Genomic DNA, 27,847 nt, shown 5'->3' on the forward strand with positions numbered 1-27,847 from the left:
AGATTCCTGTTTAATTTACAATAGTTAGAAATTGCGTCGCACGTTTTAACTAAACTTGGAAAACCGCTCTGGAAATCCAGCCTTAACTCTTGATCGCCGCGCCCCTACTTGCTTGTTTCCCTTCTTGCCACGCCCCCCCGCCCTATCTCCATTTCCCAACATACCTCGGGCTCCCGTAAGTCGGCAGTCATTCTGGCGCAAGTTCCAGAGCCTTCTGGGAAGTGTAGTTTATTTTTTCCTCCGCTGCGTCAATATCTAGGGCTGTGGACTACCACTCCCGTGAAGTAGTGCGTAATTCCACTACGCGGCGTCTTCGAACGCGCCGCGGCAGCCATGTTGGACGTGGAGAGCACAGGGGCCGGCACCAGAGGGTTATCGAAGCAGCTGTCACGATGCTGGGGTCCCTGGTGTTGAGGAGAACAGTGCCGGCGCCGCGGCTGCTCCTCCAGCTGCTTAGGTCCCCATCGCTCCGGAGCCGTGGGAGTGCCACCGACCGGAGTGTGACCACCGGGGGACGCGAGGAGCCTCAGTGGCTGAGGGCAGCCATCGGGGGGCGCCCTGGAACATCGCCGGCCTTACTCACCAGAGGAGAGGCAGCCACTGGGGGGCGCCAGAGAGGAGGTACCGAGACCCCCGCCACGTGGGGACGCCTTCCTAGCCCTGAAGACACTCTGCCTGGACAGGACAGCTGGAACGGGGTCCTCAACAGGGCCGGAATGGGCGTGTGGGCGCTGGCGACGGTGCTGGTGGTACACTGTTACAGCAAGAGCCCGTCCAACAAGGGTGATTATCTGGACAGTATGGGTTTGTGGAAGTGAGAGGCGGGAGGAGTGTCCTGACTCCATATCTTTGGAGGGTGGGAGGTGCATATAGATTTAGACCACCGGAGCCTCAGCCCTTGTAGGACATAGACATTATTAGGTCATAGAGCAGGACGAAGAGTTCAGTGTCTTTGAGTTGTATAATTTCCCAAATTGTACAACTATTATTGTATAATAATACAGTTATTACAGGTCAGCCTCCCTTCTTTGACCATCACTTTGTCCATCTGTACAATGGGAGCATTTTCTCTACCGTATCACCTGGTTCAATTCCTCTTTTAAGAGGTCTCCAAGGAACCGCGCGTGTTTTAAGGGCAACCATTAGATGATTTAGAGAAGTTGCCCCCCCTGAGAGGTGGCCTGAGAAAGGAAGAGGAGACTTGGTTTCAATGCCAGCTTTGGCCCTGCTCGCCCCTTGCTCCTCTCTATCTTCAGTTTCCCCACTTATACAGTGAAGGATGACTTCTCAGTACTCTTACAGTGCTGTTATTTTGACTCCTCTTGGAGTTCAGCAGCGTGAGTGCATCCATCAGGGAGACTCCTAAGGTTTTGCTGTGCCTGGTCTCAGGCGTGAGGTGATCTTGCTATGTGGGGCAGTTGGCAGGAGAAGGAAGACAAGGAAGTGGCTCTATAGAGCCCCAGAGCAACCATGGGGGCTGGCTGACCCAGGTTGGCATCCCCCCTGGGTGCATGGAGCCGAACAGGGACTGGGAGAGCAGGCAGAGAGCTAGACTTCTGGCCTACGTGAGTCCAGCTACTCAGGTTCTCAGCCTTTCCTCAAGGGAGAGGACTAAGGTATGGTGTTCCTAGATTCCATGCATCCCAAGCTCTGAGATTTTGGACCAAGAGGAGGGACTCCCTTGACATTCATTTGTTTATTCAACAGATGTGACCAACTATAAAGGAAGGGCCTTGGATGGGGAGTAAGGACACCTGGGGTCTTGTTTTGGTTCTGCCTCTAACTCCCATTGTGACTTTGGAGTTTTGCTCCTCCTCATGGTCCTCTGTTTTCTCATCTACAAAATGAGGGTGTTGAAATAGAAACCCTAAGGGCTCTTCTAGCTTGGGTATGCTATGATTCTATTACTTCCAGTATTTTTATACTCTGTGTGTGCCTACTTTGGAGCTCGATGTAGAACTCCTAACTTAACACAATGCCAGTTAAGGGGACAGTGCAGGCAGTTAGACCTGTGGGTCTGGTGAGTGGTCTGACAGTGTGTCGTTGGGGGATCAGAAGGTCAGCAGGGTCAGGAAAGCCTTCCTGAATGATTGGAGACCTTCCTGGAGGATGGGGAATTTGAACTTGAGTTCCGAAGGATAAGGCAAAGATGAAAAGGAGAGTGAATATTGTGAGCTCCATGAGAGCAGCAAGTGCATCTTGATATTTTCAGGTTGATGCCAGCTCCTTTCCCTAATACTTTCACGTTTGTCCACCATAGTCTCTGGTATTTAGTGTAGGTACTTAGTAAATGTACCTTGAGATGGTTTGTATTCTATGCAGAGGTTTCCGGGAACAAAGATAAAGTAGTCGCAGGTCAGCGTGGCATGTATAGAGGCTAGCAGAGTGTCCAGCCTGGTTGGAGGACAGGGGGTCTTTGGAATGAGGTGAGAGCAGATGGAGTGGGGTCTGGATATCAGGCACGAGGGTTTGGAAAGGTTGGAATTCTCCTGTAGGCAATGGAAAGTTGATGAGCAGGGAATGTTCCGAGGCCAGTATGTTTAGAAGGATTGGGGGAAGGTGTCCAAGGTCTTGCCTTAGAGCTTTTGGGGGGCTCCAGATTGGACTTTGTGGCATGTGAACCCCAGCAAAGAGACTAGGGTCTGTTCGCCAAAATAGATAATGACCAAAACCATGACCAGTTCAACCTTTCTGACCTGCCAGTTACCCTGTCTCCTTACTTTGAGTTGTAAGCTGAGACCCTCAGTGCAGCACAGTCATTACTGCCCTTTAGGAGCCAGGAGGCCCTAGTTCTCATCTCAGCTCATTCCTCACTCCCTCTGTGACCTTGCAGAGGCCACTTCTTTTTGAAGACTGAGGGGAGAGTGGATACAGCAATATCTGAGGAAGGCTTTTTTCCCTTCCAGCTAGGGGCTGCCCAAGCATGCCTGGGTGTGTGTTGGGAGAAGGTAACTGGGGAAGGTAACCAAGGAAGACCTGGCCCTGCAGTCTAGGCCAGGAGGTGAGGTGGAGGCATATGCATAGGTCTGAACCACAGAACTGGTTTGCATATGCATAATAAGGTGGATATTGTACACATGAGGAAACTGAGGCTCAGGAGGTTAGGTAAGTTAGCCAGCTCATACAGAAAGTAAGTGACAGAGTTAGGACTGGAGCCCGAGTCTGCTCCTTCCACCCTGCTCCAGTGCTTCCTCTCATGTTTTACTGGGTGACTCTCTTGGCTGGACTGAGAGCTCCTTGAGACAGGGATGGGTATGAGTCTGTCCAGTGCCCATCAGTGGAGCTCAGGACCAGCTGGGCTCAAAGTGTTGCACCAGCCCAGGAAAGAATTGTGCCTCTGCTGACTTGAGTTTTTTCGAGCCAGGCAGCTTTTCCTTATGGCCACAAGGTGGTGCCAGCAGCCTACAGGCTGCCCCGGCCAGGCCAGACTTAACATCTTTAAAACCAAGCACAGACTTAACATCGCCTTTCTGCTAGGCCTGGTGATTCCTAAAGGATTGATTGGAACCCTCTGCTTTGGATCTCCCTTTGTTGGGCGTGGCACTTGGGTGTTTGCAGATTTTTCAGCCATTATTTCATTTCTTTAGCATCCTTGTGAGGCCATCAGGGCAGGGATTACTGTCTCTGCTTTATAGTCAGGGAAGCTGGGGTTGAGGGAGGGGGGCTGCCATAGCACATGGTGAATAGCGGGCAGAGTGTATTGGAGCCTGGCCTCCTGGTCGAGCCTGTCTCCACTCTCAGAGGGGCCCACATCCCTGCCTGCTCCTCCCTATCCTGTCCCTCTTGCTGGAGTTGTGACCTGTGACATCAAGATTCAAAACTAGGCTGATAAACTGAAGTGGGGGGAGAAAGTGGGGCACGGTAGGGGGATGATTAATAACAGCAGTGATAATCACATAAACCTGCAGAGCTTTATAGCTAATGAAGAGTGAAGGAGTTCACACACTGAGTGTTTACTGTAGGCCACACGTGGTACTAACACGTTATTTGGATCACCTTTGTGATGAGAGTTAAGCGTTTGGGCTCTAATAGAAAGATGTGGAAGACAAGTTGTTAACAGAGGCTACCATGTAGGCAGGGGATGACTAGCTTTCTCTTTGTATATCTTGGCATCCTTTCACTTGCTAAAGCCCATGTTTCTGAAGTGCCTCCATATCCACTGTCTTACTGGGCCCTCCAAGCAGCCCTGAGGGGTAGGTCCTGGCCAGGGATTTGACCAGTGCTCCCTCTCTCTTCAGATGCAGCCCTGGTGGAAGCTGTTCGAGCCAACAATGTCCAAGAAGTCAACAGGTGAGTGTCATACCCCAAGCCTTGCTCTCCTGCGCAGGAGGGCTGAGCGGGATGGGCCCCTTGCTCTGGTGGTGGCTCTGCCTTGGAGGAAATCCTCACAGTGAGCTGGGAACTGAACCCTTTGTCTTCCTTGTAGTCACCGAGTCACTTGGGCTCCTTTGGCCCAGGTCAACCCTTAGATATTTTAAGGTAGAGAATCAGTCCCTGTGTCTTTTTTCTGGCCCCAAATATCCCCGGATCCTTTGGCTGTTTTGTTCTTTGAAGGGTATGGTTTGGAGTTCCTCTACATCCTGTAGGTTCTTCAATGAATCTTCCAGTTTGTTCTTGCTTCTCTGTGGGATCGGTCACTTGTAATTGCTTGTTGCCTGGATGGGGTGCAGGTGGGCACCAGTGGAGAGGCTTGGAGATTTGAGAGGGAGCTGGAAGAGACCTTTCTGCCAGAGCAGCCTGCCTGCAGGGCTGGGTGCACATGCTGGGCTCCTGCCCAGGGACTGACTGCATTTCTAGCCTCCCTGGCTCAGATGTTCCCCTAGTGACCACAGGTCAGTTAGATCTGAGACTTGTTCTTGCTCAGGGACAGGACTTGACTCGGGCCTCAGCCTGGTGCCCAGGGCAGGGCAGAGTCTGTGTCCTGGACGGATGCTCAGACATAGGGCATCAGTATGGGGCTGTTATTCAGGGGCAGAGGCTTCATTCTTGGTGAAACTAGTGGCCCGCATTAGGCCTAACTTTGGCCATTTTTTTGCCTTTTGTATAGAGGTAGGTGGCCATAGGACACCCTCCCTCCCCTGCCACTATGTCCACATTTTAAACAAGAAGTCAGGTGTTTGGAGAGGCTGTCACTGCACCCAGCGCTGCACACCCGTTGGTGCTCTCCCTCACTCCAGTTGCCTGAACATACAAGAAAGTGTTGAAAGGCAGTCACAGCCCCCATCAAGACTTATTGCTTTGATTCCCTTGCATTTTATCTGCAGCATTATTATTGATTCTCAAGGGTGCTTTTGAGTATTAATGTTCAAGGCTTAGTTTTTAATAAACCATTTTTGGAAGTATGGGCTGGGAGTTGCTTTGTAGCCAAATAAATATTATGGAGCAATAGTTTAATAAACATGTGATGATGCATCTTTAAAACCAAGCACAGATGTCAGCTTGTTGTTATAAGAGCCATTCATAACTCCAGGCATTGCGTGGCCAGAAACAGATGAGCCTCATTTCCTTCTGCTGCAGTACAATGGCATGAGGGGGCGGAAGGTGGCTGTGCCCCATCCTTTAAGGCCTTTGCTGACCCTTTAATCACCTGTTGATGACTGCTGAGGTAACTGCTGCCAGGCTGCTGCTTTCCTCTGGCGAGCCAGTATAGGCAGTGCATTTACAGAGCAGCAGTGCTGTGAATCCACCTTTCCATCACCTAGGGGAGGCTGAGTTTACCCTGTTCCATTGAGCCCCCAAGGGTTGATTGATTTAGCTCTTTCAAATACACATTTTTCTCATTAGCAGGTAAACCCCTGCCCCAAAATTACAGGAAGTGATTGAATTTATTTTGTGTGTGTGATTCAGAGCATTCATCCTTGCCTGTGTGGATCGGGTCTGTAGGGACTTTCCTGTGTGTCACCAGTCTCTAACCTGCCTTTCTCCTGCCTCCTCTTGTCCTATCTCTCTTGGTCATGATGACTCAATCAGAATCTCCCTTCACCCCTCGTGAGGGGGTCAGAGATGAGCAAGGCACAGACCCTGTCCCTCAGAACTGACAGTCTCCCCCCTCCACCACCACCTGGTCTCAAGGAAACAAACATGTAACCTACCAATCACAGTTCTTCCCACTCAGAGAGCTAGACCTACAGGTAGGGGTGGGGAGAGCCCGACAACCCTTGCTAGAAGGAAGCTTTCTTGAATTCCTACTGCAGGTCCTTGTTTAGCCTTTTTACACCCTAGACTCTGCACAGATGCTTAATGCTACCCCTAATTTCTTCCTCTGTGTGTCCTGGCCTTTAGTTCTGCCCAACAGACCTGCCGATACCAGGATAGAATTCCATTCTCAATTTTTAAAAAATATTTACTATAGTTTATACGTGGTTGGGTCACCATGTGTATGATATGTGGTTAAATCAGTATTTGGAATAAAACTCAGACCTGGTAATAATATTGTCCTCTACCCTCCTTTCCTCCTTGCCCTCTCTGGATTCTATGCTGTGTGTGTCTCTGCCTTGATGGCCCCCTACCTTCCGCTGGCCCCAGAGCCTTGGGAGAGCTCTGGATAGTGAAGGGCAGCAATCTGAAGCTCTTCTGCTCAGAGGCGGGAAATTTCATCATCCTCTTTAAGGATACTCTGGAATCTGCAGTTCCTAGGTTCTAGGTGTGGGCCCTCCACACAGATGGCTCTCTGTACACGGTGCTCATTACCCTCTGCTTAAAGCCTCCCAGCGTCAGCTCAAGTCCTACAGCCCTTGTGAAGACTTCCTTGACTCCTCCCAGCTGAGTGTGATCTGCCCGTTGCCCCACACCTGCCTGCTGGTCTGGGAGGGTACGTGGGTCATCTAGGAAGAGCCATGTTAGCTATGGCAGGAGAGGAATCCTTTGCTAGAAGAGAGGTTGGAGGTCAGGTGGGAGAAGCAGAGCTGAACATCAGGACTGAGGAGGCCCTCAGCCCACGAACAGGAAAACCAGTGTGGTTCCCATGCTGCCCAAATCAGGAACAGATGAGGAATCCTCACGCAGCAAGCCAACAGCTCTGGACAGCCACCTGAAGTATGGGCACTGTTGACCTGTTTTATGTAGAGCTGGCTAACCGTTTGTGGTATGGGCCTGCGTGGCTAAAGGGGCAGGGAAGGTTCTGCCACTCGCCACACTCTTTTTTATTTTAAGAAGGTTTGGGCTAGACTTCACCTTAAACCCCTGGATTGTATGCCTCCCCAGGGCAGGGACAAGGTCTGGTTTCCCACATGTCTTATCCTCTTCTCCAGCACAGTGAAAGTTGGGGAAAGCTGCTTTTTACTGACTTTTCAGCAAACCTGAAGTAGGCAATCCAGAGTCTTATTTCCATACTCCCATTGGCTATATCAGAGGAAGGCTGGGTCCCTTTTTCTTCCCGTTGTCCTCTCCTCCTTTCTCCCTGTGTGGCAACTGTTTCCTTCCTCCCCCAAGGCACTTAAACCTTTTTAGCAAGTTCAGGTCTGGCTCTTCAGGAGTGGAAGCCCAGTCCTGAGGCCCCTGTCCCACCTGTCAGCAGCATGAGCAGGTGGCCCTGCTTCTGGGCTCAGCCCAAACCCAAGCCTGGCTTCTGGACTCAGGATCCACTCACCCGAAACCTAGGGCACAGGGCAGTCTGAAGGACATCTGTCCAACCTCGGGCTGAGCCATGTGAGGAGCTGTCGGGGCTGGCAGAAGTGAGGCCTCCTGTTCTCCCAGTGGAGATCACATTTCCTTTCGAACAAACTTGGGTGAAAGACTATACCCCTACCCACTTCCCTTCTCCCGGCAGGGAGCTGGGCCTTTGCTGAGTGCTTTTTTTGTTGGTTTTTTTTTAAATTTATTTATTTTATTTTTGGCTGCGTTGGGTCTTTGTTGCTGCGCGCAGGCTTTTCTCTGGTTGTGGCGAGCGGGGGCTACTCTTTGTTGCGGTGCGCGGGCTTCTCATTGCGGTGGCTTCTCTTATTGCGGAGCACAGGCTGTAGACGCACGGGCTTCAGTAGTTGTGGCTCGCGGGCTCTAAAACACAGGCTCAATAGTTGTGGTGCACAGGCTTAGTTGCTCTGCGGCATGTGGGATCTTCCCGGACCAGGGCTTGAACCCATGTCCCCTGCATTGGCAGGCAGATTCTTAACCACTGTGTCACCAGGGAAGCCCTCTGCTGAGTGCTTAACTCAGTTGTTTCCATCCGCCCAAGTGCTTTTTAAAAGAAGGAAGTCTGATGGTGTCAATATTGGACTGCAGACTGCTTACCCTTTCTCTCCAGGATTCATTTGTTCATTTCACAAAATTTTACTGAGCACCTGTCATATGCTGGGTTGTATACTTGGCACAGGGCACATCTGACCACTCATGATTCCTGCCCTCAGTGAAGGAGTCTGGGGAAGACTGTGGTAACACAGTGTGATCAGTGCTGAGACAGGAGGCCAGGATGTGCCACTAATCAACCTGGGGGACCAGAGAAAATGTCCTAGAGGAAATGACACCTCTCGGACATTTCCTAGTGAAAAAGATTAGAGTCTTAAAATATCAGGAGGGCTTAGCAAATAGAAGGAGAAGGCGTTCCAGGCAAAGGGAACAGTGTAAGTGATAGTACTGAGGCAAGAAACAGCCTAGAGTGTGTGGTGAGGAGGGGAAATTATATACTGTTTGGTGTTGCTGGATCACAGCCTGAGGCCAGGAGAGACTGGAGATAGGAAGGACCCTGGTCATGGAGGGCATTGTCCATTTGTCCCTCAGTCATTCATCTGTCCAGCCTGTCCGTTGTGCCTAGCCCTGAGCTGAATTTGTGTTGGTGGCAACAAAATTAGAAAGGGGAAGCAGTCCTTGCTCTGGAGGAGCTCATTGACCCTCTTCTCGGGTGAAGAGGGAGCACATTAAGTCAAAAATCGAGAACCAGCAAAACAAGGCACAAGTTGCCTAACTTCTATAAGACTAAGTAACATGGAAATGATAATACCTATAACTTACAGAGTTGTTGAGTGTTCATTATTAATAATAGAATTATTACTTAGTTCAACCAATATATATGAGTGCTTATTAGGAGCTAGAAGTTGGACTGAGTGCTGGAGGTACAGTGGTGCACAAGATTGGCACAGTTTCTGCCCTCTTGGTACTTACAGTCTAACTGGGAGCCAGGTGACTAATTATGCAATTATAATTATGTACTTCAAAGTGATGAACAGTTTGTCTCTTCAACAAATGGTTCTGGGACAACTAGATATCCACATGCAAAAAAATGCAGTTGGAGCCCTACCTCACCTATACACAAAAATTAACTCAAAATGGATCATAGACCTAAATGTAAGAGCTAAAACTATAAAACTCTTAGAAGAAAACATAGAATTAAATCTTTGTGACTGTGGGCTAGGCAAAGCCTTCTTAGATATGGCACCAAAAGCATAGGAAACCAAAGAAAAAGTTAGATAAATTGGACTTCATGGAAATTAAAAACATTTGTGTTCAAAGGACACTTTCAAGAAGGTGAAAAGACTCTCCTACAGAAAAGGAGAAAATATTTGCAAATTATATGAGATTTGCATCCAGAATATGTAAAGAACTCTTACAACTCAACAATAAAAAAGTTAACCCAATTTAAAAATGGACAAAGGATCTGAATAGACATTTTTCTGAAAGAGATTTTCAAATGACCAATAAGCGTGTGAAAAGATGCCAAACATCATTAGCATTAGGGTGATGCTAATCAAAGCCACAATGAGATACTGCTTCTCACCCATTAGGATGGCTGTAATCAGAAAGGCATAATAGCAAGTGTTGGTAAGAATGTGGAGAAATTGGAATCCTCATATATTACTGGTGGGAATGTGAAATGGTGTAACTGCTTTGGAAAGCAGTTGGCAATTCTTCAAAATATTAAAGATAGAGTTACCTTATGATCCAGCAAGTCTACTCCTAGGTATGTACTGCAGAGAAATGAAAACATGTATATTAATGTACTTGTACATGAACGTTCACAGCAGCATTATTCATAGTAGCCTAAAGAGGGAAACAACTTCAAAGTCTATTAACTGATCAATGGATAAATAAAAATATGGTATAGCCATACAGTGGAATATTATTTATCAGTACAGAGAAATGAAGTACTGCTAGGTATATGCTACAACATGAATGAACCTTGGAAGCATTATGCTAAGTGAAAGAAGCCAGACACAAAAGACCACATATTATATGATTCAATTTACATAAAATGTCCAGAACAGACAAATCCATAGAGACAAAGTAGATTGGTGATTGCCAAAGACTGGAGAAGCTGGGGTTGGGAGGGCATAGGGGGTGACTGCTAATGGGTCCAGAGTTTCTTTCTGGGCTAATGAAAATGTTCTGAGGTTAGTAGTCAAGATCACACAACTCTGAATCTACTAAGAACAATTGAGTTGTGTACTTTTTAATGGATGGATTTTATGGTATGTGAATTATATCTTTTTTATTTCTCCTTTTTTTTTTTTTAGAAGAGAAGTTTTTGTTGTTGTTGTTGTTTTGTTTTGTTTTGTTTTTTTGCGGTACGCGGGACTTTCACTGTTGTGGCCTCTCCCATTGCGGAGCACAGGCTCCGGACGCACAGGCTCAGTGGCCATGGCTCACGGGCCCAGGTGCTCTGCAGCGTGTGGGATCCTCCCGGACTGGGGCACGAACCCGTGTCCCCTGCATCGGCAGGCGGACTCTCAACCACTGTGCCACCAGGGAAGCCCTAGAGGAGAGTTTTTAAAATATTTATTTTATTTATTTTTTGGCTGTGCCGCACGGCATGTGGGATCTTAGATCCCCGACCAGGGATTGAACCTGTGCCCCCCTGCAGTGGAAGCACGGAATCCTAACCACTGGACTGCCAGGGAAGTCCTGTGAATTATATCTTAATAAAACTCTTTAAAAAGTGAAGTACAAGACACTTGGGAATCTAACCTTGAGTATAAGAGGGGTTAGGGGTGGGGGTATGTTGTCAGTAAGGCAAAGCATCTGAGTGAGATTGAAGTGAACTCTGAAGAATTAAGAGAAAACTAGAACATTGTGTTAGAAGGACAGTAGGTAGAAGGCCCTGAGTCAAGCAAAGATGTGAAGGAATTAGAGAAGGCCAGTATGACTGGACTCTAGAGAGTAAGTGGGAGAGGGTGTGAAATAAAGTTGGAAAGTGAAGCAAGGACCATATCACACTGGATCTGTTGGCCAAGTTAATGATTTTTATTTTTACTAAGAACAGTGGGCAGCCATTGAAGAATTTTAAGGTGTGTGTATGTGAGAGAAAGAAAGAGACACATACATGGTGGCATGGTCTAGATCTGTAATTTTAAAGGATCACTCTGGCTGCTCTGTGGAGAATAGATTGATAGAGCTGTGGTGGATGCAGAAGACCGGTTGAAAGTGACTGGAGTAGTCCAGACCAGAGAGGATGATGGCAGGTGGTGACTTGAAGTAAGATGTCAGTAGCAGAGATGGAGGAGGTAAGCTAGATAGGACTTGGTAATGTGTAGAACAGTGTCAGTACCTGGTATGTAGTAGGTACTCAATATGTGAATCTTGAATGAATGAATGAATGAATAGAATTGGATATGGTTGATGAAGGAGAAGAAGGTGTTAAGAATGAATTTCTGTTTTCTGGCTTGATCAGCTGTGGAGATGCTGTTACCATTCACTGAGATGAAGATCCTGGAGGAGGACTGGGTTGGAAGAAAAAGATGAGTTCAGTTTTGAACATGCTGAGTTTAACGTTTCAGTGAGGTATTCAAGTGGAGAGGTCAACTAGGCAGTTGAGTGGGTCTTTCTGACTCTTCCTGCTATATACAGCATGCTGCCTCAATGATCGGTTTAGAGATTGTTTTGACATCTTGTTTTGATTTCTGGTTTGATGGTTTTAGACAATAAAGTACTTCATACCAGTTAAAAGTTTTTTACTAGATACCTTTGGGAAAAAGTCTGGTTTGATTTGCAACACAGGAAAGAAGAAAAGGTTGGGTTTTGTTGAAGGCTAAACACATTTATTCTAGCTCTGCATTGATGGCTTGGTTTGGTTCTTATCCCCAGATGCCCCAGCTTGGGGCTTGAGGCACTTGCTGTCCATGTGCCAGGATTAAGGTGTCCAGAATGTGCTTAGCTACAGTATAGGTAAACGTTCTGCATATTGATCCAGGGATTTTATCTAATTAACAAAAACCCTGGCTGGTAAATACATTTGGCTGTCTCGGGGCCTCAGGGAGGCTGTCTGTCTATTGATTGTTGTATCATTTTGGCTTGATGGGAAGATATTAATGATGGCATCAGAGCAACCAAAACATCTGACTCTCTTAACCAGTAAATATGTAAATGTTCTTGTGGCTTGCAGTAGATTGAAATAAAAGCTTTATCCTAGGCCAAAGGTCAAGGCCTAACTGGCATCACTCTTGTAATTTGATGCTTGTTGAGAGCATTTTTTGAATGCTAGGGTATAACCCACACAGGTTTTTTTGAATTCTAGGATGTTGGAAGGCAGCATAATGTTACAGAAAGAATACAAGGTTTTTAGGATTAGAAAACCTAAGTTCCCGTAATTCAAAAAGAGACATGTACCACAATGTTCATTACAGCACTATTTACAGTAGCCAGGACATGGAAGCAACCTAAGTATCCATCGACAGATGAATGGATAAAGATGTGGCACATATATACAATGAAATATTACTCAGCCATAAAAAGAAACGAAATTGAGTTATTTGTAATGAGGTGGATGGACCTAGAGTCTGTCATACAGAGTGAAGTAAGTCAGAAAGAGAAAAACAAATACCATATGCTAACACATATATATGGAATCTAAAAAAAAAAAAAAAAGGTTCTGAAGAACCTAGCGGCAGGACAGGAATAAAGATGCAGACGTAGAGAATGGACTTGAGGACACGGGGAGGGGGAAGGGTAAGCTGGGACAAAGTGAGAGAGTGGCATGGACATATATACACTACCAAATATAAAATAGATAGCTAGTGGGAAGCAGCCACATAGCACAGGGAGATCAGCTCTGTGCTTTGTGATCACCTAGAGGGGTGGGATAGGGAGGGTGGGAGGGAGACACAAGAGGGAGGGGATATGGGGATATATGTATACGTATAGCTGACGCACTTTGTTATACAGCAGAAACTAACACAACATTGTAAAGCAATTATACTCCAATAAAGATGTTTAAAAAAAATAACAGCTAGCAGTAATTGAATACTTGTAATGTGCCAGGCACAATTCTAAGCTCTTTAAGTATATGCTTATAACAATCCCAAGAGATGGATATCATTACCTCCACTTTATAGATAAGGAAACAAGGACAGAGTCAGGAAGAAAGCCAGCAGAGACAGGATTTAAACCTAGACCGTTCTAGTCGCTGTATTACCCTGGAATTACTAAGTTCATTATTATTCAGGAGACAGAATCAGTCGCTGATAGAAAAGTTACTAAAGTTTGACTGAAGTTATTAAAGTTTGCCACTGAATTTGTCACTAAATAGCTGGCTTGGATTTTAGGGAGAAGAGCAAGCAGTATGTATTTAAAATATATTACAAACCTCATCTGTTAACATCGTCACATAACTTTAAAGATGATATTTTTTATTTAAAATAATACTGTCAAATTAATTCTCGGTGGTTCTCTTATGTAAATAATTGGCATTAAAGTGAAGATTATTAAATAAAAAAAACAAGACCTGGGTTCCACTTCTGTCACAGTAACTGTCTCTATGACCCTTAGTAGGTAATAGACCCTCCCTTTTTGAATCTTAGTTTCCAAATCTTGTTAATGGGCTTCCCACTGAGAACTCTGAAATATAATTCTCACGGTTAAGCTCTACAGAAAAAACTGAGCCCTTTGGGGAGGGTCCAAATCACACACTAAAACACCAGGGTGTGCTCAAGTGGGCCTTCACCAAACAAGCAATTTTGCAGAGTGGTCCTGGGCCTGGCACCTTTTCTGAGGTGTGGACTTCCTGAGTCTCTGGTTGCTTGCTCCCTGGTGATGGAAGGCAACTGGGGCAGATTGGGTTAGCAGCTTTTTATGAACTTCAAGAGTAGGTGAGTTGTGGGAACAGCCAGTCAGCTGCTGAGAACCCCAGCAGAGTCAGGTGGTTGGCCAAGCCCAGGAGCAGAGAACAGCCAGGGCTTACTGGGGTGGCTTGGGGGAAGGAGGAATGCCCCTGAAGGGGAGCCCAGCCCTGGGATTGAGCCTCTAGTGCTGGCCCCACTGCTCCTTGGCTGTATGGCCTTGAGCTGGTAGTCCCTTAACTTCCTCAGTGACCTCGACTGTAAGATAACTTCACAGGCCACCCTCCCAGGATCTCGTGAGAGTTCCAGGCAGGTGAACTCTTGTGGTCTAGAAAATTACCCATCCTTTGGGTCATCAGTGTCACGTCTTCAGGGAAGCCTTCCCTAGCCCTCCAGGTACTTGTATACTACTTCCTCTGTGATAGCACTTATCACCCTCTTTTGGGATGGGTCATCTGTTTCCTTCTTCCTCTCTCTCTCTCTCTCTCTCTCTCTTTCTCTCTCTCTCTCTTTCTCTCTCTCTCTCTCTCTCTCTCTCTCTCTTTCTCTCACAGTACTGTGAGTTTTGGAGGTGAGAGACCATTGCTGTGTTGTTCATCTCTGTTCATGTAAACAGTTAACAAATACTTATTGAGAATTGTAAAAGTGTTTGGTGAATGGTAAGAGTTAGGCAGACGTTAATAGTTATTTACAGTCATAATAAACCTGTAAATGGAGGAACTGACATCCCCTAGGAAAAAAATAAAAATGGTGAATTAGTTCAGTCATTATTCATTCAACAAATAGTGCCTACTGTGTGCTGGCACTGTGCTAGGCCCTGATGGATCAGTGGTAAGCCAAAAATTTACAGACCTCACCTCATGAAGCTTAAAGCCTAGTCAGATGTTAATCATGCAAATATGAAATTATAGCTGTGACAAATGCTGCAAAGGAATGGTATGGAGAATCCTGAGTGCCGCTGAGAGATTTCCTCTGGTCAGGGAAAGCTTCCCAGAGGAAGCTGGAGTCCGAAGTGAAGGAGAGGAAGAATTAACCTAGGTGAAGAAGGATAAAAAGAGCTTTCCTGGCAGAAGGAACTTTTGTTTATAGAGGCCCCTTGGCAGGAGGAACAACAGCAAGTGTGAAGGACTGAAAAAGGCTGATGGGACTGCAGCTCAGAGGGGGGTGCCAGGAGCTTAGAGAATAAGCAGGTCTTGCAAGGCATCGGAGGCTGTCTATAGTAAGGAGCTTTGTCTTATTCTAACAGCAGTGACAGCTGAGTTGGGGGTGGGGCAGGGGTGGTTGAGAGGGGATTGATGTGCTCAGCTGCTCAGCAACCATTCTTTTTTTTTTTTTTTTTAATTCCTAGGTATTTTATTCTTTTTGTTGCAATGGTGAATGGGATTGTTTCCTTAATTTCTCTTTCTGATCTTTCATTGTTAGTGTATAGGAATGCAAGAGATTTCTGTGCATTAATTTTGTGTCCTGCAACTTCACCAAATTCATTAGCTCTAGTAGTTTTCTGGTGGCATCTTTAGGATTCTCTATGTATAGTATCATGTCATCTGCAAACAGTGACAGTTTTACTTTTTTTCCAATTTGTATTCCTTTTATTTCTTTTTCTTCTCCGACTGCCGTGGCTAGGAATTCCAAAACTGTGTTGAGTGATAGTGGTGAGAGTGGACATCCTTGTCTTGTTCCTGATCTTAGAGGAAATGCTTTCAGTTTTTCACCATTGAGAATGATGATTGCTGTGCGTTTGTCATATATGGCCTTTATTATGTTGAGGTAGGTTCCCTCTATGCCCACTTTCTGGAGAGTTTTTATCATAAATGGGTGTTGAATTTTGTCAAAAGCTTTTTCTGCATCTATTGAGATGATCATATGGTTTTTCTTCTTCAATTTGTTAATATGGTGTATCACATTGATTGATTTGCATATACTGAAGAATCCTTGCATCCCTGGGATAAATCCCACTTGATCATGGTGTATGATCCTTTTAATGTGTTGTTGGATTCTGTTTGCTAGTATTTTGTTGAGGATTTTTGCATCTATATTCATCAGTGATATTGGTCTGTAATTTTCTTTTTTTGTAGTATGTTTGTCTGATTTTGGTATCAGGGTGATGGTGGCCTCATAGAATGAGTTTGGGAGTGTTCCTTCCTCTGCAAATTTTTGGAAGAGTTTGAGAAGGATGGGTGTTAGCTCTTCTCTAAATGTTTGATAGAATTCACCTGTGAAGCCATCTGGTCCTGGACTTTTGTTTGTTGGAAGATTTTTAATCATTTTCAATTTCATTACTTGTGATTGGTCTGTTCATATTTTCTATTTCTTCCTGGTTCAGTCTTGGAAGGTTATACCTTTCTAAGAATTTGTCCATTTCTTCCAGGTTGTCCATTTTATTGGCATAGAGTTGCTTGTAGTAATCTCTCATGATCTTTTGTATTTCTGCGGTGTCCATTGTAACTTCTCCTTTTTCTAATTTTATTGATTTGAGTCCTCTCCCTCTTTTTCTTGATGAGTCTGGCTAAAGGTTTATCAATTTTGTTTATCTTCTCAAAGAACCAGCTTTTAGTTTTATTGATCTTTGCCATTGTTTTCTTTGTTTCTATTTCATTTATTTCTGCTCTGATCTTTATGATTTCTTTCCTTCTACTAACTTTGGGTTTTGTTTGTTCTTCTTTCTCTAGTTCCATTAGGTGTAAGGTTAGATTGTTTATTTGAGATTTTTCTTGTTTCTTGAGATAGGATTGTATTGCTATAAACTTCCTTCTTACAACTGCTTTTGCTGTTGGATCGTCAATTTTTTTTTGTCATTTGTCTCTACGTATTTTTTTATTTCCTCTTTGATTTCTTCAGTGATCTCTTGGGTATTTAGTAACATATTGTCTAGCCTCCATGTGTTTGTGTTTTTTACGTTTTTTTCCCTGTAATTTCTAATCTCATAGTGTTGTGGTCAGAAAAGATGCTTGATATGATTTCAAGTTTCTTAAATTTACCAAGGCTTTATTTGTGACCCAAGATATGATCTATCCTGGAGAATGTTCCGTGTGCACTTGAGAAGAAAGTGTAATCTGCTGGTTTTGGATGGAATGTCCTATAAATATCAATTAAATCTATCTCGTCTATTGTGTCATTTAAAGCTTGTGTTTCCTTATTAATTTTCTGTTTGGATGATCTGTCCATTGGTGCAAGTGAGGTGTTAAAGTCCCCCACTATTACTGTGTTACTGTCGATTTCCTCTTTTATAGCTGTTAGCATTTGTCTTATGCATTGAGGTGCTCCTATGTCAGTTTCCTCTTTTATAGCTGTTAGCATTTGTCTTATGTATTGAGGTGCTCCTATGTTGGGTGCATATATATTTATAATTGTTATATCTTCTTCTTGGATTGATCCCTTGATCATTATGTAGTGTCATTCCTTGTCTCTTGTAATAGTCTTTATTTTATTTTATTTTTAATTTATTTATTTTATTTTATTTTTTTGTGGTATGCGGGCCTCTCACTGTTGTGGCCTCTCCCGCTGTGGAGCACAGGCTCCGGACGCACAGGCTCAGCGGCCATGGCTCATGGGCCCAGCTGCTCCGCGGCATGTGGGATCTTCCCAGACTGGGGCACGAACCCATGTCCCCTGCATCGGCAGGCGGACTCTCAACCACTGCACCACCAGGGAAGTCCTAGTCTTTATTTTAAAGTCTATTATATCTGATATGAGTATTGCTACTCCAGCTTTCTTTTGATTTCCACTTGCATGGAATACCTTTTTCCTTCCCCTAACTTTCAGTCTGTATATGTCCCTAGGTCTGAAGTGGGTCTCTTGTACACAGCATATTTATGGGTCTTGTTTTTGTATCCATTCAGCGAGCCTTTGTCTTTTGGTTGGAGCCTTTAATCCATTCACATTTAAGGTAATTATCGATATGTATGTTCCTATTACCATTTTCTTAATTGTCTTGGGTTTGTTTTTGTAGGTACTTTTCTTCTCTTGTGTTTCCCACTTAGAGAAGTTCCTTTAGCATTTGTTGTAGAGCTGGTTTGGTGGTGCTGAATTCTGTTAGCTTTCGCTTATCTGTAAAGCTTTTGATTTCTCTGTCGAATCTGAATGAGATCTTTGCCAGGTAGGGTAATCTTGGTTGTAGGTTCTTCCCTTTCATCACTTTAAATATATCATGCCATTTCCTTCTGGCTTGTAGAGTTTCTGCTGAGAAATCAGTTGTTAACCTTATGGGAGTTCCCTTGCATGTTATTTGTCATTTTTCCCTTGTTGCTTTTAATAATTTTTCTTTGTCTTTAATTTTTTTCAATTTGATTACTATGTGTTTTGGTGTGTTTCTCCTTGGGTTTGTCCTGCCTGGGACTCTCTGTGCTTCCTGGACTTGGGTGCCCATTTCCTTCCCCATGTTAGGGAAGTTTTCGACTATAATCTCTTCAAATATTTTCTTGGGTTCTTTCTCTCTCTCTTCTCCTTCGGGGACCTCTATAATGCGAATGCTGGTGCGTTTAATGTTGTCCCAGAGGTCTCTTAGGCTGTCTTCATTTCTTTTCTTCTTTTTTCTTTATTCTGTTCTGCAGCAGTGAATTCCACCATTCTGTCTTCCAGGTCACTTATCCATTCTTCTGCCTCAGTTATTCTGCTATTGATTCCTTCTAGTGTATTTTTCTTTCCAGTTGTTGTATTGTTCATCTCTGTTTGTTCTTTAATTCTTCTAGGTGTTTGTTCTTTAATCTTCTAGGTCTTTGTTAAACATTTCTTACATCGTCTCGATCTTTGCCTCCATTCTTTTTCCGAGGTCCTGGATCATCTTCAGTATCATTATTCTGAATTCTTTTCCTGGAAGGTTGCCTATCTCCACTTCATTTAGTTGTTTTTCTGGGGTTTTATCTTGTTCCTTCATCTGGTGCATAGTCCTCTTCCTTTTCATTTTGTCTGTGTTTCTGTCAATGTGGTTTTCATTCCACAGGCTGCAGGATTGTAGTTCTTCTTGCTTCTGCTGTCTGCCCTCTTCAGCAACCATTCTGATTGCTGAGAAACATTAGGAACCAATCTGAGTGCCTACCAGCTTGTGTGTGCCAGCATCTTTTTGGGCACTGATCTAGCCACGGAGGCAGTGAGACTACAAAACTGCTGTCCCCCAGGGCTCCCCAGCAGGGGCAGCTGTCAGGCTGTATCTCCCCACCACCATTGCTGTGGTGCAAGTACTTCTTCTCCAAAGTCCCAGCTCAATCATGGCCATAACACAAATCCTGTCAGCGTGACTGGAACCAGTTGGATTTTTTCCCATGGAGTTTTCCTGGAAACTGAGGAACACAGAGAAATCTAAGAATATTAAAAATAGTCAAACTAATATGTTACTGGGCTTACCATATTCACTTTAGCAATTTGCCTCACAGTTCTGCTCTCTCTGTCCTCTTTGAAAAGCCTCCTCAGAAAATCTGACTTTCGAACTTTAAGGCTCTTCTACATCCTGCTTCCTTCCCTCTCCTCTCTTTGGAGCAGTGGTCCCAGGCCCAAAGTCCTCCTAAGGCCGTAAGTGGTTCTCTTCTTGTGACTCTGTCAGTGGGTTTGCTGGAGAGGTTTTCATATCGCTGGCAGGAATCCTGTCAGTAAGGAATTCAGAATCTGAGAAAACAAGGTTTGACTCCCAGCTGTGCCGTTTGTTAGCTCTGTGACCTTGGGAAAGTAGCCTAACCTCTCTAGCCTTGGATTTTTCATCTGCAAAGTGGGATGATGATTGACCTACCTCACACCTTTGCTGTGAGTATTAACTGAGAAAATTAAATGAGAAAAACCAGCGAGTGCTGTGCCTGGCACATACCAGGTGCTCAGTACATAGTAGGTGTTGTTTTTGAGTGTTGTTAATTACACTAAGTGTTTGCCCCTGAACTAGCAAAATAAATTAAGATAATGGATAGGATTTTCTGGATAATCTATTTTTACCCTCTACATTTTTCTTAAGCTCCTAGTGTGCATTCAGAGACCCCAGCGAATGAACACAAGGTAAATGGATATTAAGGTGGAGCAGAAAGACACCCAGCCTATCATGCTTAGTTTTACTACATTTTTTTAGAACCCATGTATATTCAGAGTTTTGTTTAATGGTTATAGCATATTACTTTGACAGCATACTTTTGTATATTTTTTACATATATTCGTTGTATATATATATTATAAAGCACATAAAATAATAATATTTTAATAACATTATTAACTATTATTAATAGTGACCAATGTTTATTGAATGCCTTTTTAGAGATAAGCATTACGTGAAACTTAAATCACTAAATCCTTAAAACTGTGCAAGTAGTATAGCCCCATTTCATAGATGATGAAACAGAAATTTGGATTGCTTGAGTAATTTACCCAAAGTCTCCCCCTTGGAAGTGACCCACCACTTCATTTTACAGATGAGGAGGCTGTGAGGCCCAAAGCAGAATGGAGCTTGCCTGGGTCACAGTTTCCTCCCAGCACTTTTCCAGGCTCAGGGAGATATTTTGTAGCTCAATGGAGAACCATTTCAGTCTGCCTTACTGGGAGTCTATAAGGTTCCTGAAGATAAATGTCAAATCTAGATCCCTTATCTGTCCTGCCCTCAACTCTGCTCTTCATTGACAGGCCCCACCCCACCCCTGCATTCCTCCCAGCCAAGCCGGCTCCCCTCTGTCCCAAGAACCCCCATTCCAGTCAGAACTGGCTTCTCTAGCCCTAAACACGCAGCTTACTTCTTCCCACCTGTGAGCCTTTGTAGCACTTCCAGCTCTACCCCTGTTCTCCTCACACCCCTATCTAGATCCTGTTCATGGTTCATTGCCCCCTTCAAGCCCTTCCTTTTCCAGAAAGCTCACCCTCCCTAATAATAATAGCTGCCATTTATTAGATACCCACTCTGTGTGAGGCAGAGTACCAGATACTGTATATGTATTATCTTCATTCTTTGCTGCAGTATTGCAAAACAGATTGCGTTATAATCATTTTCCACTTGAAACTCAGACAGATTTAGTGCTGCTTACTACCCTACAGCTTGTAAGGAGTAGAGCTGTGACTTAAACCGAGTCCCACGTGAATGCAAAGTATGTGCTTTTCTCACTGCAGTTCACTGCTAGTTCCAGCCCATGTTGATCTTTCTTATCAACATTCCCACAGCCTTAAAGTCTGAGCCAAATGGTATCATGTTTAGTTTTCACCTCCTTGTCTTTCTCCTCAGTTGCTTCATGCATGTGTCTCCTCACCCAGGCCATGCTGTCACAGCCAGGTAGATGGCACCTCCTCCTGCCTTCACCATAGCTAGTCACACAAGGCTGACTGGGCACTCAGAAAGCACACAGTACAGATAGAGTCTGGCCAGTTGATTGACTGGTTGAATAAAACCTTGTTTATCCTCCAGAGTCTACCCAGCAGGAGGGTACAGCAGCTGGGCAGGCTGACTGGTCTCCAGGATCCTCCATTCATGTGGATGGGAGGCCCAGGAAGGCTGCATAAGAATCCCGCTCTGAGGCTGAGCTGAGGCTTCCATCTCAATGCCCTTTTGTTTGGGAGGATAGCACCCAGGCCTCCCGGGAAGTCTGTGTATTTGACCAGCTTTTGCAGATAGTGAGCAGGGACCGAATGTAAAGCACAAACAATTGGAGGAGGCCCCTGAAATTCCCAGGGGTTCAGAGTCCAGCAGGCAGAGCAGTATCCTTCCCAGGGCCAACTGGGACTCAGGTACAGCCCCCGAATGGGTCTGTTAGGACCCAAGGCACTTTTGTCTCCAGCCTCACTTCCTCTCCAGTATTCATGTCTCCTCTTTAGGTTCTCTGATGGGCAACATCCAGCCCTCAGTTGGGCATCTCTAGGTATGAGGCACACTCTGCCTCCTGAATGATAAGCAGACTCTGATTGGTCAAACATTTACTCATTCATTTTATTTTTCCTTTTGAAATATAATTTGCATATCATAAAATTCACCCTTTTAAAGTATACAGTTCAGTGGTTTTTTTTAATATAGTTGTAAGATTATGCAACCATCGCTGCTCTCTAATTCCAGAACATTTTCATCACCATTTCCCCCCAAAAAACCCAGTCCCATTAGCAGTCACTCCCCATTCCCCCATCTCCTGGACCCTGGCAACTGCTAATTGACATTGTGTCTCCATGGATTTCCCTATATGGGTATTTCATATAAATGGACTCACACAATATGTGGCCTCCTGTCACTGGCTTCTTTCACTTAATATGTTTTCAGGGTTCATCTCTGTTGTAGCATGTATCAGTACTTTGTTCCTTTTAATGACTGAATAATATTCCATGTATAGATATACTACATTTTATTTATACATTCATCAGTTGATGGACATTTGTGTTTTCACTTTTTGGCTATTATGAATAACACTACTATGAACATTTGTGTACAGGTTTCATGTGAACGTATGTTTTTATATCTATACCTAGGAGTGGAACTGCCAGGTCATATGGTAACTCTATGTTTAACATTTTGAGGAACTGTCAGGCTATTTTCCAAAGTAACTACACCATTTTAACATTCTCACCAGCAATATAGAATATGAGGGTTCTGATTTCTCCACATCTTTGCGAACATTCGTTGTCATTTTTATTAGAGCCATCTTTTGTATGTGTGTAGTGATATCTCATGGTTTTGGTTTGCATTTCCTTGATAACATCTTTTAATAAGTTTTTTGGCCACTTGTACATTTTCTTTGCCATTTATTCATTCTTAAGGCCCATCATGAGCAGTATGCCCCATTTGGCATTGAGGAGGAGCATAAAGATGTATCCTCATGACCTTTGCCTTTCAAAGAACTTTCAGTCTGGTAAGAGAATTGTAATTAGTACATACGAAAAGTTAAGGCTCCATAGACAAGGGGGCATTTAGTCTGGGCCTGGAGATGGGTAGTATTTGGATACAAGGAGCTCGGTGGAAAGACATTCTGGGCAGTTGGAGTAATGTAAGCTTAAGCACTTTGTAATTAGAAAAGTATTATATTTTATGTCGTGGTGAATTCTGAGGTAATATTGTGAAAGCAACTGGCATAGCACTTGACAGATGGTGGGCTGCTGTTATGTACTTAGCGTGCTCTACTGCTTCCCTCTTTGGTCCCTGCTCTGTCTTCTAGGACTACACAGCTCCCTTTTCCTGTTCCAGACTTTTAAATATTAAGAGACAAAACTCCAAGCCAAATAAACCTTGGTTCTCTAAATTGTGATTTCAAGTCTTCTCCTCATCCTAGTCATTTTCTAATGAAGTGGCCACAAAGTTTTTGGTGCCCCTTCTGAATTCCAGTGTGGCATGACCATTATTGAGAGGAGCAGGGCAGTGATCCCCTTTTTAGAGATTTTAAGAATCTATTAACATGGCCTGAGCTTGCATTAGCTTTCTTGGCAGCTGCATTTTACTCTTAGAGTCTGTTAAGCTTGCAGTCAGCCCAGTCTACAGAAAACTAGGGCTTCCTGTACTTCTTTTTTTTTTTTTTAACATCTTTATTGGAGTATAATTGCTTTACAGTGGTGTGTTAGTTTCTGCTGTATAACAAAGTGAATCAGCTATACATATACATATATTCCCATTTCTCCTCCCTCTTGCATCTCCCTCCCACCCTCCCTATCCCACCCCTCTAGGTGGTCACAAAGCACTGAGCTGATCTCCCTGCGCCATGCAGCTGCTTCCCACTAGCTATCTATTTTATATTTGGTAGTGTATATATGTCCATGCCACTCTCTCACTTCGTCCCAGCTTACCCTTCCCCCTCCCCATGTCCTCAAGTCCATTCTCTACGTCTGCATCTTTATCGCTGTCCTTCCCCTAGGTTCTTCAGAACCTTTTTTTTTTTTAGATTCCATATGTATGTGTTAACATACGGTATTTGTTTTTCTCTTTCTGCCTTACTTCACTCTGTATGACAGTCTCTGGGTCCATCCACCTCACTGCAAATAACTCAATTTCGTTTCTTTTTATGGCTGAGTAATATTCCATTGTATATATGTGCCACATGCTCTTTATCTATTCATCTGTCAATGGAAACTTAGGTTGCTTCCATGTCCTCACTATTGTAAATAGTGCAGCAGTGAACATTGGGGTGCATGTGTCTTTTTGAATTATGGTTTTCTCAGGGTATATGCCCAGTAGTGGGATTGCTGGATCATATGGTAGTTCTATTTTTAGTTTTGTAAGGAACCTCCATACTGTTCTCCACAGTGGCTATATCAATTTACATTCCCACCAACAGTGCAGGAGGGTTCCCTCTTCTCCACACCCTCTCCAGCATTTATTGTTTGTAGATTTTTTGATGATGGGCATTCTGACCGGTGTGAGGGGATACCTCATTGTAGTTTTGATTTGCATTTCTCTAATGATTAGTGATGTTGGGGCTTCCTGTACTTCTATAACCTACCAATTAGATTTGTTTGCCAAGCTTGTTTTAACCAAGACCACTTTAAAGTATTGTATTGCCATGCAGCTGTGAAAGTGGTGGTAGTAGTATGGAGACTACCACGAAGAAGGGATGGATCTGGCCTTTCTCATCTTCAGTCTAAGAGAAGGGTCTCTTCCAAGGGAGAAGGTTCTAGACAGCAGAACTAATCAGAGTATCTCCATCCCTCAGATAACCTCCTTTTCACTTAAGACTTTTCCTTCTTTATCATTTTCTGTCAGTTGGTTAGTCCCATCAGATACTTGTGCTGGCCCCAGGCTAAATGTGGGAGAAAAGGGAAGAAGATGGGATATGTGCCCTGGAAGGCAGTGTGGTTCAGTAGAGAGAGCATGGGGTCCAGTCCCAAGCTGCCACTTAACAGACCATGTGATCTTAAGCAAGTCAGTTACCCTCTCTCTATATGACTCAGGCTCTTTCTCTAATCACAGGACCAGATGAGATTATAAATGTCAAGTGCCTGATGCATAGTAGGCTGCTCAAGAAACATGAGCTCTTTTGAACTCCACTATTCAAAAGCTTTGCAAGACCGGAAGAGCCAAGCATGCAGTGTGCTCACTGACCCTGTACAAACAGCTCTCAGAACACCTGTGATTCTTTAAGCACTTATTTGTGTACTTACTTGTCCCATTTCCCCACCCCCAGTTCAGACTGCGAGCTCCTTGTGGGCAGGATCCATGTCTGATTCATCTGTACCCTCAGTGCCCAGCACAGAGCCTGGTTGGAGAAGGGACTACTTAAGTTTTGTTACTGGGACAAACCTGAATTAATGAAAGCCAGATTTTGTCCCTCCCCGTGTAGAGGGCCAGGTACTGTGGTTGGCTTTGCACAGTCCATTCTTTACTGAAAATCTCATAGGGTTCTGGAGCTTAGCAGTAGTGGCTCAAGTGCCAACCCAATTTAAGAAATTTGAGCCACTTCTGTGTCTCGTTGTCATAGTATGACAAGCTTCCTATCAACCAGCCAGCTGCCCAGCTGCCCTACTGCCCTACTGCCCTCTGTGGCAGCCTAGAGGCCTGCCGTGGTGACAGTAGGTGGCGCTCATGGCCCTTTCCCACACTTCACTGCCTAGACAGACTTTGCCTTCTTGTCACCAAGGCAGCTGCTGACTGGGACATAGCTTAGAGCCCAGAGGTACCCAGATGAGAGTGAGGTACCCAGATGAGAGTGCCCTGGACCGCCCCCTCCCCTTTCTGGCCTTGTTGGTTTTTCTGTTTTATTGAGTCCCAGCCATGGCACACACTGCTTGAGGAAGTACAGATGTTTCCCATAGAAGATCCCAGGAATTCATTAAGGGAATCTGTGCTTCTGCCCATCCTTTGTGGCACGGCTCATGCCTCTGCCTCCAAGAAGTCGTCCCTGTGGCTCTTGCTCTGACCTACACTCACACGGTGCCTTGCTTGTATCTTAGCTGTTTGCCAGGTGTGTAGCTATCCAGTGAACACCTTGAAGACAAGAACACTGCATAATTCATCAAAGTGCCCTCAGTATCCTGCTCAGAGTCCTATAATAACCAGTTTCATGAAAAGTTTGTGGAATGAATAGTTGAATAATAGGACGTGGTTCCTCAAAAAAATTGTTACCCAAATTGAAGGACAATCTACAAACTAGCCTGACTCTGCAAAAATGTCTATATTATGAATATATATCAAAGAAAAGTTGAGGAACTGTTCTAGATGAAAGGAAACTGAAGGCACATGCAATGCTTGATTCCATTTTTTTTTTAATTTATTTATTTATGTATTTATGGCTGCATTGGGTCTTCATTGCTGCACGCAGGCTTTCTCTAGTTGTGGTGAGTGGGGGCTACTCTTCGTTGTGGTGCGTGGGCTGCTCATTGCGGTGGCCTCTCTTATTGTGGAGCACGGGCTCTAGACGCGTGGGCTTCAGTAGTTGTGGAGCGTGGGCTTCAGTAGTGGTGGCTTGTGGGCTCTAGAGCGCAGGCTCAGTAGTTGTGGCACACGGGCTTAGTTGCTCCACGGCATGTGGGATCCTCCCAGACCAGGGATGGAACCTGTGTCCCCTGCATTGGCAGGCAGATTCTTAATCACTGCGCCACCAGGGAAGTCCCTGATTCGAGTTTTGATCCTGGATTATAGCTGGATCTGGGGCAGAGAGGGGATTGCTATAAAGGATATTATTTGGATAATTGAAGAAATTTGAGTATGGGATATATATTAGATAAAAATATTTTATCAATGTTAAGTGTTCTGAATTCAACCATTATTGGTTAGTGGTTATGTAAGAGAGTGTCCTTATACTAGGAAATACGTGCTGAAGTATTTGGGAATAAAGGGGTATAATGTCTGAAACTAACTCTCACATGGTCTAGGAAAAAACAGAGAAAGAAAAGGAGTGGTAAGGCACATGAGGCAAAATGTAATGAGAATCCGAGTAAAGGATATACGTGAGTTTTGTGTGTGTGTGCTGTTTTTTAACTGCTCTGTAAGTTTGAAATCATTTCAAAATAAAATGTTAAAAATAATAATAATCTATGCACTTTAATGTGTGCCAAGTTCCTCCTAGAAACTGTAAGAAAGATGGGACAAAGAATGGTCCCATCTTTGGCTTTTATTCTGTTTAATCCAGCAGTATTCAGTAAAGTTCTGATACAGCTCCTCTGCTGTATGCCTTTTTTTTTTTAATAATAATTTATTTATTTATTTTTTGCTGTGTTGGATCTTCGTTGCTGCGGTGCAGGCTTTCTCTAGTTGCAGCGAGCAGGCGCTACTCTTCGTTGTGGTGTGCAGGCTTCTCATTGCGGTGGCTTCTCTTGTTGCGGAGCACGGGCTCTAGGCATGCGGGCTTCAGTAGTTGTGGCACTCAGGCTCAGTAGTTGTGGCTTGCAGGCTCTAGAGTGCAGGCTCAGTAGTTGTGGCACACAGGCTTAGTTGCTCCGTGGCGTGTGGGATCTTCCCAGACCAGGGCTTGAACCCGTGTCCCCGGCATTGGCAGGCAGATTCTTAACCACCGTGCCACCAGGGAAGTCCCCTCCGCTGTATGCTTTTGAACACATAAAACAATGGTAATGATGATAGCTAACACTTGGAAGTGCTTATGCATACATTATTTCCTTTGGTCATCTCAGCACCCTTGTTAGGTAGGTCTAGCAGACTGATAAATGATAAAGTAGGATGGCTGAGGTTCAGAGAGGTAAACATGACCTGCCCAAAGTCACACAGCCTGGAAGAGACAGGTGCAGGCTTATATCCGCATCAGTCTGTTCCAAGGCTGGTGCTTTCTGAGCCTCCATATCTGTATGTATAAAAGGAAGGTTTGGACAGATTGATCTCAGTGGGTCCCTCTTTACATCTGGAAATTTTAAAACTTTATACGATAGGAGGTAACTGGTTATGAAGCATGCAGGCACATTACACAGCACACCTCATTTGTTGTTGGTGCTGCCTAAGTGCCAGTCCTCCTCCCTCACTGCCCACCCACTGCCCTTTGGAGTAGTCCAGATAT

The 27,847-nt window shown here is 44.5% G+C and overlaps 1 protein-coding gene across 1 annotated transcript in view; it reads left to right on the forward strand.

The window, feature by feature from the left end:
- Positions 1-321: 321 nt before the first annotated feature.
- The window catches only part of CLPB (ClpB family mitochondrial disaggregase), a 148,362-nt gene continuing 120,836 nt past the window's right edge, over positions 322-27,847 (forward strand). Inside the window, exons 1-2 of the mRNA XM_060104923.1 lie at positions 322-783; positions 4,239-4,290. Coding sequence (XP_059960906.1) covers positions 393-783; positions 4,239-4,290 — 443 coding nt within the window. The 5' untranslated portion in view covers positions 322-392. The remainder of the gene's footprint in view (positions 784-4,238; positions 4,291-27,847) is intronic.

Source organism: Mesoplodon densirostris, chromosome 7, assembly GCF_025265405.1.
Source record: "Mesoplodon densirostris isolate mMesDen1 chromosome 7, mMesDen1 primary haplotype, whole genome shotgun sequence".
Taxonomy (NCBI): domain Eukaryota; kingdom Metazoa; phylum Chordata; class Mammalia; order Artiodactyla; family Ziphiidae; genus Mesoplodon; species Mesoplodon densirostris.